Source organism: Ostrinia nubilalis, chromosome 24 (genome assembly GCF_963855985.1).
Source record: "Ostrinia nubilalis chromosome 24, ilOstNubi1.1, whole genome shotgun sequence".
NCBI lineage: Eukaryota > Metazoa > Arthropoda > Insecta > Lepidoptera > Crambidae > Ostrinia > Ostrinia nubilalis.
This window is the reverse complement of record NC_087111.1, coordinates 1,175,029-1,187,915: the sequence shown is the minus strand read 5'-3', so window position 1 is coordinate 1,187,915 and position 12,887 is coordinate 1,175,029. Positions and strand designations below refer to the sequence as shown.

The following is a 12,887-nucleotide window of genomic DNA, read 5'->3' as shown; positions in this document are numbered from 1 at the left end:
AATATTTTGTGATGAATCAATTTATTACAGACCTTCAGAAGAATGTAATTGAATTGTTTTGTCATTAGAGGTAAGCAGCACCGCTCATTATTTATAATGTGATTTTCAAGTATTTGTAAATTAATGATACGCGCGATAAGTCTATGTTCTACCATTTACAGCATTTGAGCGTGCACATCCCAACTAATATTATAAACTAGCTTTCCGCCCGCGGCTTCGCCCGCGTGGAATTTTGTCTGTCACAGAAAAACTTTATCGCGCGCGTCCCTGTTTCAAAAACCGGGATAAAAACTATCCTATGTTCTTTCCCGGGACTCAAACTATCTCTATGCCAAATTTCATCAAAATCGGTTGCGAGGTTTAAGCGGGAAAGCGTAACAGACAGACAGACAGACAGACAGACAGACAGACAGACAGACAGACAGACAGAGTTACTTTCGCATTTATAATATTAGTTGGGATGCGAAAGTAACTCTGTCTGTCTGTCTGTCTGTCTGTCTGTCTGTCTGTTACGCTTTCCCGCTTAAACCTCGCAACCGATTTTGATGAAATTTGGCATAGAGATAGTTTGAGTCCCGGGAAAGAACATAGGATAGTTTTTATCCCGGTTTTTGAAACAGGGACGCGCGCGATAAAGTTTTTCTGTGACAGACAAAATTCCACGCGGGCGAAGCCGCGGGCGGAAAGCTAGTATGTTTTATAATACTCTTTTTGCTCACGTCATTGCTTTTCATCACTCTTTTAGGATATTTTAATGTACACACCATACTGTAATAGCCACAGATCACAGAAACTAAAGGGAGATGTGACAAGGGGGCGTGGCCGGTGTCGCAGCAATATGCCCAAAAACAGAACACATTGCTCGTGACAGCAATGATGACAGCAGCGACGTCATAATGTTAACAGTTTACATTGCTTGCGTAGTACTAAATATTACTGGAACGTTGAGTACTGATACCGCAGTGGATAATGAGCACATATTTTGATTACTTTTTGTGTGTGAGTTGGCATCTCTCTATATCTCTATGGTTATAATCAACTTACCACACTTGTATTGACTACACGCACAAAATCGATGGGATTAAATATTTGTAGTAATATTTTTTTTTAATGATTTAAGTTTGGATTTGTATACAAGTGACACGTTTTTTAATTCCCTTTCGAATTTATGCTTTCTCCCATAGACAATAATTTGGCGCCTATATTTCGCCTTGTATCTATCAAGTTCACAAATGGCTCCCAAGGGGTCGAATTTAATAAATAAATGGAAACATTTTAAACTTACATTGCCTACGTGTTATTCTGCGCGTTTTTCTTCTTAGGCGGGGGCGTGGGGGGTTTATCAGAACCAGTATTTCTTCTCATAGCCAGGGAATTGTATAGAAAGGACCCCCGAGGGGTCCATACTGTGTCGTAGTTGTTTCTCGGGGGTAAGACAGCTGTGTTGTTGTTAGTTTCGTCTAATTCCATGCTGCGGTGGGAGAGCTTTTCTGGTAGTGGTGGAGGCTCCTCGTCGTCTTGATTTGAATCTGTTGTGCCTGTAAGATTGCCGTTTGATTATAAACTGTTATAAAAGACCGTCAAATTATAAAGCACTGGGCATTCTTCTTTTTACTGTTTATCAGAGTATGCACACTCTGTTATTTAAGCAGATGTCGACTTTGGATTTTACACGGCGCCATATAGACTCGATATAGGCAGAGCTTGTGAGAGCCAACGTACAAAAATATTTTATGCAGATGCGATGTATGATAGAGTGAGCTTGCCCAGAATATGCCTGTCCACTGGATCTTAAATATTTTCCTTACATACACAGACTTCCAGAAGAATACAACTTATGCGGAGGTAAAACCTGCAACCACTGGCATAACATTATGCGAATTACCAGGCAAGGCGGCTATCAAATGTATGTACTCTACTATTATGCAGGTTGTACATCAAGAGCTAACTTAATTTAGCTCAGCTCGCATAGCTGACACAAATTCTGCACTGCACATACTATCCGTTCGCTTTAAGTTTGCCGCTGGCGATATGACGTAACTCGAAGGAAAGCGTCTTTAACTATGACAAACTATATTCAAAACATTTTTTATTTATTATCTATATAAATAAAAATGAATTGATGTTCGTTAGTCTGATCAAAACTCGAGAACGGCTGGGCCGATTGAGCTGATTTTGGTTTTAAAATGTTTGTCGTAGTCCAGGGTAGGTCTAAACGGTGAGCAAATACGCGCGTGATATTGTTTTTCTGTGACAGACAAAATTCCACGCGGGCGAAGCCGCGGGCGGAAAGCTAGTTATTGATAAAAATTGTGTATTTGCGTAAAATAAGACACATAATTGCGTTTAATCACTAACGAATTGCGTTTAATCGCGGTTGAGGGAAGGGACGCGCATTCCACGGACCGGAAAACTTATCGCGAACGGGTAAAGCCTGGTCCGTGAGCACGTAGAATCCCGTCCAATGACCCCAAGCTGCCTATCCTTGTCGCTCGCACGTAATTATGTTGCTGTCGCGCTCGCACACTCACTGCGGGCGCGCGTCGCACAGTCGCGACAGCAACATAATTACGCGCGAGCGATAAGGATGGGTAGCTTGGGGTCATTGGACGGGATTCTACGTGCTCACGGACCAGGCTTTAGTAACTATGGAACTTTGCAACCGGTATCGAAAACCCTAACACTCACCCATGGAATCCCTATTGGAAGGCGGCGCGGAAGAGGTCAGCAGACTGGTGCGTTGCGACAGCCGTCTCTCTCGCTCCACGTCCGCTCGGAGAGGCCTCTCAGTGACCAGCTGTAAAGTTTATATTATTCAAGACATTTGTAAATCAATATTCGTCCCTTACATGACTAACTCTCCTATCTCAATTTTGCCACTTTCTCAAAACCACGGGTTGTCAGTTTTTCAAGTTATTGTTTAGATACGTTAGCTACACACGTGTCTATAAGTTGAGAACCAATGTACATACAGATACGTGAATTAGAGAAAATCGTAGACAATGGAAACAGGAAAAAATGTGTAGTCCTTACTCAAATCGCCAAAAGACTGAGATAAGATAGTTAGTCATGCGAGGGACGTATTGAAGTCTAATTGTTGATTTGACAACAAGGGTATTGTTTTACATTTTTATGTTTAGTATAAGATATAAGCGGTAGCGGAGCGGCAGAGTAAAATATGTCAGTCAAAACGTTCATTTGTGTTTAAATAATAAAACGACTCCTATAGTCGTAACTTTGATGAATATTCCATTACTAAGCTAATAATTGATTTTTAAAGCGTCATAGCAAAAACCTAAAACAAAGATTTTCATTAATGTTTCAGCGCGCATAAAAATATAGATTCGATTTGAGCGCGAAGCAGCCATAGCTTGATCAGCAAACGATTTCTTTTCCAACGATATCTGCTCTATTGTTCTCTTTCACTCACAGATTCAATTCGTCACATTATTTATAACTCAAAAACTATTAGACAGATTTTGATTATTTTTGGTTTGGACGTAGCTGACACCCTGGATTGATAACGTCATCAAATCAGATGGTTGTGATTTACACATTTTTTTTTTGTTTTTTTTCAGATTAATTCTAATTACAATTATTTGCAAGCGACTTTTACTTCCTCATTAACATGATAATTTGTAACTATATTCTTGAAATAAATGATATTATGCTTAATTAAATATTTAGAAATTTTAACGCCTATTCAATAAAGCCCCTTGTATTCAAGTCCATGCATCTCTCTCTGATCATATTGAACAATAGAGCCAGATATAGCGGATATATTGAATCGTTGAGCGCAGTAAGCCAGCCGCTATGAAATGTGTCCATACCCGCGCCCGCTACCGCTTCCGCGTCCGGCGACGTGCGAGCGTGCCGCCCTGCGTGAGACATGCGTTAACAACGTGCGGGTGCTGTGACGTCACGACACGTGCATGTTTCATGAAACGTGTGTGGTGACGTCACTTTAACGTGCTCGTTTCATAATGCATCATGGGAATTAATTGTAAAAAACAATCATTATCGCATGCAGTGGAATTGGACGTGATTGAAATCATTATGGTACGGGATCAATGTACAAAAAGTACCTATGTATAATCCCTTTGTGTTTGATTCTTGTTTTAAGACACACATCACACACCAAACCATACATACACATACTTTTCCTTAGGGATAAACAAGCACTTCACTGCAAGGAATATAATGAAATATCTCTAAAAATAGGATTGTCTATCTAACAAATGATTAATTACTTTGTCATCGCTTCAGGGTAGAATTTTCTCCGTTAGGTATAACTGTGTAACATCATACCTAATTTAATTAAACGCCAATAAACTCCAAGCAGTGAAGTATAAGTTAGTTCAGGAAAAAGATACAACACATTTTACTGAAGATTAAGTTAGTCCCATCAAAGTTAATCTACCATAGACTCACAAGGGAATTAGGTAATCAGAAAAAACAACTGTTCGAAAAACTACAAAACAAAAAGGCTACAGTCACCTGGGGTCACTGGGGGTTTTATTATAAGATTTTAAGCTTTCGCGATCCATTTCAACTAAAATAGTAAGACACGGGTCTTAACGCGACGTTTATTAATGAGTTACATTATGTACTCAGCAGCATAGCAGCCGAAACGTCAAGCCGTGAGTACATTAATGTAACTCATTAATAAACTTCGCGTTAAGACCCGTGTCTTACTATTTTAGTCACTTTTACTAGTTTTACATAAATTCAAAGTTACCCGAGATTCAGTTAAACTTTGAACAGTGAAAAAAGTTACCCTGGCAGTCAAAATAGACATGTTGACACCACCAATCAATTGACGTACTTTTTAAAACTGTCAAAACGAAACTCCCATAGATTTAGTATGGCACTACAAGCAAGTGACGTCACTATTTTTTCAACTCAATTAAACTACTTTTTTCAATTACAATGCGAACAAAATTCGTAATTTACAGGTAATTTAAAATTAATTAAGTTTTTAAGACCACAATTAAGGGTCTTTTTAAAACAGTTGTGGTTTTGAATTATTGGGGTATGGTGTCAAACTGTCTATTACCCAAGGGGTCTGTACGAAGATAGTATTTACATACCTCCAAAACAAATGTTAGTCACACCACCAAAAACTGATCTACGTTCTACTTACAGTACGTACCTCCTGCCTGAGCTCACGCAGAGGCGACGCGGAGGTTGTTTGTTCCTGGTTGTTGTTGTTTGTTGTTGTTGTTGTGACGTTGTTGTTGACGGCCGAAGGGGTTCCGTTGGGAGTTGATGACGTGTACCACTGGCTGCCGCTTGCGCCGACTTCGCTCTGCATGCGGTTAAGTGCGTGAGTGCCGGTGCGTAAGTGTATTTATATAAGTACAATTAACAGCAAAAGTGGGTGAATTTCGCACTTCAATATTGGATCAGAAATTCAATATCAGTAAAACTCATTTATTTTTGCAAATCGGCTTTTAAAAAGCACTTTTACACGTCCCAATATTAACCCTACCATTGCTTCGGGACAATAAATGGGCCAGTGCTGAGAAGAAGCAGCGCAAGAAACTCAGTCACTATTGTCAGCCTCCTTTTCAAGGGTTTACAGTCTTTAAAATATACGAATTATAGTCATAAGTAATACTTATCGTCAGTAGCTAATCTTAGGTACGTTTTACAATCACATACCTTAAAATCACTTCAACGCTGAATAGTTTTAACGCTAATATTGTTCAGTATTAAATTTTAATTTTGATCATCGACTTTTGCTGTTGATTGTACATGTGGAAATGTGACTTATTTATATGTTTGTAGATATCAAAATGCAATTTAATAAGTTTGCAACAATGTGGGATAGTATAGAACTGAGAAATAAGAAATTCAGACAATATTGACGAAACTAAAGATGTCTTCTATTTTTATGTGGTATTGCACAAAAACTGTACAGTTACTTATTGGGTATATCTCCATTTCATTCATTTTCTATACGGTGCATTCTGCCTATATAATTTATTTATTTATACAAACCAACAGCAATAAATTGAAAATGTTACAGTATTATTTCAAGTAATCAATTAACAAAATGCGGTAGCCACGATGCTGATTGTACTTGCTTTGTCACTTTTGATTTGGACGTAAATTATACAGGCCACGAAAATTATTTTATAGTTGTAATAGGTGCAATTTTGTAAATAAAATATGTAGTCTGATATGCGATACACTACATAAAAAAACGACTGTACATAAAAAAATATTCAACTAACCTTTCTCCCTTTTCGCTTGTCCCTTCTCTTTGGTGTGCTCTGTAGCGTGCCGAAGTTCAGGTAGCCTCCGCCGCTGCTGTTCCTACTATAAAAAATATTTCTTGTCAGTTATCTAATTTATTTATTTAATTTATCTAATTAAAATCGAAAATTATACGTAAACTAAGAACTTAAGGCTAGCTTTTATCTAGGTCGGTCTGTTTAAAAATTGTAGTAACATTTTAACTTTTTTTAATTTAGTTATCACATAAAAACCGAGAGGAATGTTACTTTCATCACTTTAAATATTTGAAACAAAAAAGCATAGGCTTTTTCTTTCTTTGTGATAGCCCAAAGATAGTCGGCTCAAAACTATTGACCGACCAGCGTAATAGCCAAAACGTTTACTACAGCCGATGCAAACAGCCTTAGAGGAACTAGTGTTTAAAATAATATTATTTTAAATAATAAATACCTTGCTAGTGGATTTATTGCACTATTAAAGCTGAAAAATTTCGACCTCGACGATCTGAAACAGAAGTAAATATATTTAAATTAACATTGAGACTAAAAAAAGGTCTCTACAAATGTCTGATAAACAAATAATGTCATTTATAACGATAACGTTGTGATTGAAAGTGTCGATACTTAGAAGTGCAGTCGTCAGAACGAAAAGAACCGTGGATTTTGATGTTTCTGCCTTTACTTATAAAACTAAACTGAGGAATAAATTGGTCTAAAGCCTGGTCCGTGAGCACGTAGAATTTTGTCACTCACTGCGGGCGCCCGTCGCACAGTCGCGACAGCAATATAATTACGCGCGAGCGATAAGGATGGGTAGCTTGGGGTCATTGGACAAAATTCTACGTGCTCACGGACCAGGCTTTAGCATCTTAACTTTTTTTTTTTGGTATTAAATTATGCTCTATTTTGTCATACTCACTCGTTAGTCCCCGTGGAGATGTCAGAGATGCGGTTATTGGTGGTATTGCCAGCGTCCGAGGGAAGACTGTCCCTCATCGTTCTCAGCTGAACCTCCGGGGTCTCGGGTTCGAAGTCCGCCATCTACGATGATGATGAATAAATAAGTTTTTAGAAATCAACGAAGTTTTAAGCTATTATTTTCAGTTCCTTAAAATTGCACCAGTTAAGAAAAGCTATTTCAAAAACTATATTATGAAGAACACCCCCGTTTTTTTTTTTTGGAATAAGAAATTATGGCCAAAACATTCTCAAGTTTTAAGTCAGTAAATAATATTATTTATACATAAAAAATGTATGCCTATTTTAAAAAACTGAGACGTGTATAAATGCCTCGCAAATGGCCTAGGAAGCCAAATCAAAATTATATACAAGAAACAAAACTGACCACAGCGCCTCTTTACTGCGAAGTTTTGAGTAGACATTAGTCGTCCGTATTGCGGAACTGTTTGCGGAATTAGAAACTCAAAACGTCTAATTTAAAAGAGCCCTATGAAGACAAAAGCCAGACAGAACAATGATGAACATACCTTCCGTCCATACCGCTGGTGCACGTGTTGTTGCACGCGCTTGAACTGCGACGACATGTGCGAGTGTAAGGCTTCCATGCTCGCCGGCACTCGCGCGCCGTGCACTTCCAGGCCTGTTGGAGTTAAGGCAGTTCATTGAGTAGGGAAGTTGACAATAGTAGGAGATAATACAGAAAAATAATCTTTATTTTAGACGTCAAACCCAAATAGGGTTTCAAATCATCAACAGAAAGTTGCTTTTAAAAAACGCATGCAGTGATAATGAATAATGAAATTCTATTAAAGTAGGTAATAAATAAAAATGGCTGAGCACTACCTCTGTCTTTCTCTTTCTATTAGTTCAATTGAAAATATGAAGTCAATTACCATTCGATTTGTTTTATAGGTCTATCGCAGCGAGACTTTAGATTCGTATGCTCTGTCACGTTATAATGTGTCAATATCACCTCTCCAATGCCACTCCCATTACTCAAGCACTGAGTGACTGAGTTAAGCTTAGGCACAGACCTATAAGATCATGAACGGATTCAAAATTCAAAATTTATTTATTGGAAACCAGAAAATTTGTACATGAAAAAGCATGTACGATAATGCGTCTTTACCGTCACCCATAGGAAACTGCTCGTGTATATTTCGGAGTGCCTGTTTGTAAATCTGTGACTCCAAACTATACACGAATTTTGCGTACTGATCGTGTATAGTTTGGAGGAGCTTAGTAAAAAAAGTCATCTCCAAACTATACTCGATTAGTTTCTACTACACCACTTACACTTGACTAGAGTGTGTTTAGTTGATATTGATTTAGTAAAATTCAGTAAAATATGGAACTATAAAATTAATTTATTAAAATTAATTTATAAATAATAATTAAAATTACATTTATTTGATATTATTACATAAAATATTATTATTTTACTGAATCTATAATAAATCTAGATTTTTAAAACTATTGTAAGTGGTTTTTGAAATTAAATTGATTAAGTAGATTTCAAATTAAATAACAATTTAATTAATATGAGAGAGAGTGAGAGAAGAAAGTTCAACGTGCATTAAATACAATATTATGCGATGTAAGAGGGCGCCACGTTGGGACGCCCAATTTATAAGAGGGCGCCACGTTGTGACGCCCAATTTATAGAAGGGGAACCTAACCTACAGAGAGAAATGACCAAAACCAATTGTATAGGGCTTTATCTCGTGTTTATTGCCAATCAACCTATGACTAAATTACACGAACAAAACAGACAACCTCTCAATTACGGAGCTAGTAGTCGGTAGAAACAAAATATCACAGTAAAGTTAGGATCGGCATGTACATATGAACAATACTTAATAAAGACAGTACTAATTGCATTGATTAATGAATCTTATGGCAAAGCGTCATTTTAACATTTGAAGCAAAAATGAGGATCGGTATATGCATTTGAGCCGGATCCAATAGTAAGCTATACAATTGTATTTACTTGATAAACTTTATTACAAAAGCGTGAGTAATTCAATTAGAACACAAAACAAGGATCGGTTTATGCATATGATCTAAACTTAATTGAAAACTAAACAATTGCGTCTAATTAATCAAGTTCATAACAAAAGCATGTGCAAAGCATAAAACTAGGATCGGCGTATGCATTAGGGCCATATTTAGTACAATAGCATTCACTTAATAAATTTATAGCAAGAAGCGTGAATAATTATCTAAGTCATAAAACCAGGATTGGATTATGCATTTGAGCTAAGCATGAATGTAAACAATGAGCAAATTCTAATTAGCGTAATTAACTTAGCTACTACAAGACAACAGTTACTATTTCTATTAACTATCTAGTAGGCACGGGAAGCGTGCATGGGACGATACAACGCGATGTCCAGTCAGTTCCGTGTTACGGAAGCAGACCTTACCATCGCGGTGTGTGCGAGTTCAATCCGGCGGGCGCATCGTGTTCCGTGGTACGGAAGCGCGGAGCGTCGCGGACGAACTGACTGCTAGGCCGGCTCGCACGCCTTTTATAGCCAGCCGATGAGCGCGTGTGACGTACGCGGCGGCGTGCGGGGTCTCGGGGCAGGGTAAACCGGCTGCGCGCGCGCGTAGATCTCGCTGTGACGTAGTGGCAGGCTCGGCGCTGGTCGCTCGAAGTAAATAAAAGGGCGCGCCGTGTTACAGCGAGACTTTAAATGCTAGGTTTGTATTGTCGGCCGTTTGGTGTAGTGGTTCGAAGTGGTAGCGGGTTCGATTCCCGCACAGTACAAACATTTGTGTGCATGAACATATTTGTTTGTATTGGACTGGGTGTTTTCTTTGTATGATAAGTATGTATTTACAAAAAAAAGTATTTAATTATGTTTATATCCGTTGTCTAGTACCCATAGTACAAGCTTTGCTTAGTTTGGGACTAGAAGCGCAGTGTAAAATGTCTAAGGATATTTATTTATTATTTATTTTATTTATTAACTTTTATCTCAAGAACAAAATCATTTTGACATATTTCCATACCTACAATTGGTGAAATATCAGCCCCAAAACAAATATCTTTTCTATGGCAGAATAAGAAACACAAAAAAATCCTTTATCAAAACAATGACACGTGTCGTAAGATGATTCAATGTTTAAAGTAGACACGCAGATATGAATTAATCTATCTATATAAATAAAAATGAATTGATGTTCGTTAGTCTGATTAAAACTCGAGAACGGCTGGGCCGATTGAGCTGATTTTGGTTTTAAAATGTTTGTCGTAGTCCAGGGTAGGTTTAAACGGTGAGCAAATACGCGCGCGATATTGTTTTTCTGTAACAGACAAAATTCCACGCGAGCGAAGCCGCGGGCGGAAAGCTAGTATGTAATAGAAAGAGAGGTCAATAAGTCAAAATGACTAGCATGCAACTACTCGCGTATAAATTGTAATCACGCACTTATTACAATACATACATGATTAGTCCGTATGCGTACTGGCGATGTATATTTTGGAGGAAGATAATTGACCTAAGTCACTACAAAGTATACGCGAGCAGTACGCAGCGTATGCGTACTGGTCGTGTATAGTTTGGAGGAGCTTAGTAAAAAAAGTCATATCCAAACTATACTCGATTAGTTTCACACCCTTGCGTTCTGGCTATGTATAGAATGGAAAGACGCTACGATAATAGCCATAACAGTTTCAGAAAACTGTGGTGCGACTACTAACGCCCACTTCCGTAGAAATATTCCATAAACATACTATTTTATTTATTTTTATTTATTATTACATTATTTAGCCGTTACATCTTTGATTTAAATAGTGTCTTAAATCCTCTTGAGGTTTGTCTAGACACTATTGTTCTCTATATTACTGATTGTAAAAGGAACTTGGAGAACTTCCACTGTTATATCTGGTCAGCAATCCGGTTCTTGAACTATGTCAGTCCACATGATCGGGATGTGAATTGTCTTGCCTCATACAATGTCCGTCAGGAAAGCACACTCTAGTCGTAGGTAATAACTTACCGAACTTCAGCAGTGGTATCTGGTCAGCGATGAGGTCTTTGAGCTGGGTCAGCAATTCAGCGTGCTCAGGATGCCTCGCTTCATATGAAGGCGTTAAGAACGCGCGCTCGTAGTTCACTATGCCGCCTTGCACGGCCGGGTCGAGTATGCCTGCGTGGAAAGATGAGTGATCAATGAGGGCTATCGTTTTTATACTTAACAGTTGGCACCCCTGGCGATTGACAGGACCTTACTCTACAGTGGCGCCATCTTGATGAGTGCAAAAGCGATAGTCCTCCTACCACTTTAGCGCTCACCAGTTGGTGCCACTGTTTTCGCTACTAGCAAGTGACAGGACCTTACTCTACAGTGGCGCTAACTGGTGAGCGCTAAAACGATAGTCCTCATTAAGAGAGAAAGAGATATCATAACTCCAATAATGTTGTAAAGAAATGGTGGTAAAGCAAACAATATTTCAGATCTATAGAGTGATCTGGGGCCTACATATTGTGAAGTGACTAGCGGTGCTCATTGCATTAGGACCTCACTAGACTTTGTCATAGACCACGATTCTTTTTCTTTCTGTACAACAAACCAAAGTTCATAAATGGACTCCTACTCATAACGTAATATTCAGCATTATAAACGTTATGAAGCGCTAATTTCTGGATCTTAAAACATGGCAATGAGATTCTATTTGATCGGGAAATGATAAGCACGCAATATCGCCAGAGGCAGGATCACTACTTACTGCAGTTATAGTTTTTGCAATTCACGAAGACCAGAGTAAGCTTTACATGTGTGGTGGCTCGCTACTGTTCGTTTTTCAAAAGATTTGATTGACATTACACATGGTTGTGCATGTACACACGGCCACACTGTTAACTATCCATTTCCGTTTTTGCTCTCGCTCTCATCAAATGGTGATTCTTTGCGATAGAACGAGATGACATGACTGGCAATGGGCAGTTAACACTGTTGCACATAGTACACGTATACACACAAGTAAAGCTCACTCGCTTTCGTGAGTTGCAAGAACTATACATTTGTTTTGACCATCTCAGAAAAAAATCCACATAAAATATATTGCAAGAGCCACACTCACCATTCAGCCGCATAGTAAGCGGCTGCAGCGGCGCATCCGGTGCGCGGGCGCTTAGTATCAGCGCTTTTAAAGCGCGGTTGGATTCCCGCAGCGCTTCCACCGCCGCTTCAACTGGAGACACCCAGTATGTACGCTGCTTCACCACGGGGAACCAGCGGAGGATGCCTGAGAAGTGCCAAGTTGTTATGTGCATTGTGACGTCATCAGGATGTTAGGTTGTCGGTTATTGCTTGCAGTGTGACGTCGCGCGCCAGCGTCAGATCATTTAGTACATATACGATAGGCGAATGGAGTACCGGCATAGTGCGAAATATTCTTTCATACATTCTCTATGAGTTTAGCTTTAGCCCACGTTTGACCTGATGACAGACAAACGAAATATTAAGGTTCACCTAAGGTTGACTGGAGGAAAATGCCGAAAGGCATTAAGTCCGCCTTATGTACAATGTGTTATGTGCATTTAAGTTTAAAATAAATAAATAAATATTTAAACGGCCGCCTTAGTGGCTCACGGACCGACGTCCACTGGCGACACCCAATACGTGCACCACTTTACTACGGGGTAAAACGTCTTATGTCATCAGTTATTGCGT

At 38.8% G+C, this 12,887-nt stretch overlaps 1 protein-coding gene across 1 annotated transcript in view; it reads right to left on the bottom strand.

Moving 5' to 3' along the window:
* Positions 1-205: 205 nt before the first annotated feature.
* LOC135083721 (dedicator of cytokinesis protein 1) overlaps positions 206-12,887 on the bottom strand; it is a 107,992-nt gene continuing 95,310 nt past the window's right edge. The window contains exons 30-38 of the mRNA XM_063978445.1: positions 12,295-12,459; positions 11,211-11,360; positions 7,730-7,842; positions 7,162-7,283; positions 6,694-6,747; positions 6,240-6,324; positions 5,144-5,308; positions 2,689-2,797; positions 206-1,538 (exon numbers count right to left, since the gene is read on the bottom strand). Of these exons, the coding sequence (XP_063834515.1) occupies positions 1,291-1,538; positions 2,689-2,797; positions 5,144-5,308; positions 6,240-6,324; positions 6,694-6,747; positions 7,162-7,283; positions 7,730-7,842; positions 11,211-11,360; positions 12,295-12,459 (1,211 nt within the window). The 3' untranslated portion in view covers positions 206-1,290. The remainder of the gene's footprint in view (positions 1,539-2,688; positions 2,798-5,143; positions 5,309-6,239; positions 6,325-6,693; positions 6,748-7,161; positions 7,284-7,729; positions 7,843-11,210; positions 11,361-12,294; positions 12,460-12,887) is intronic.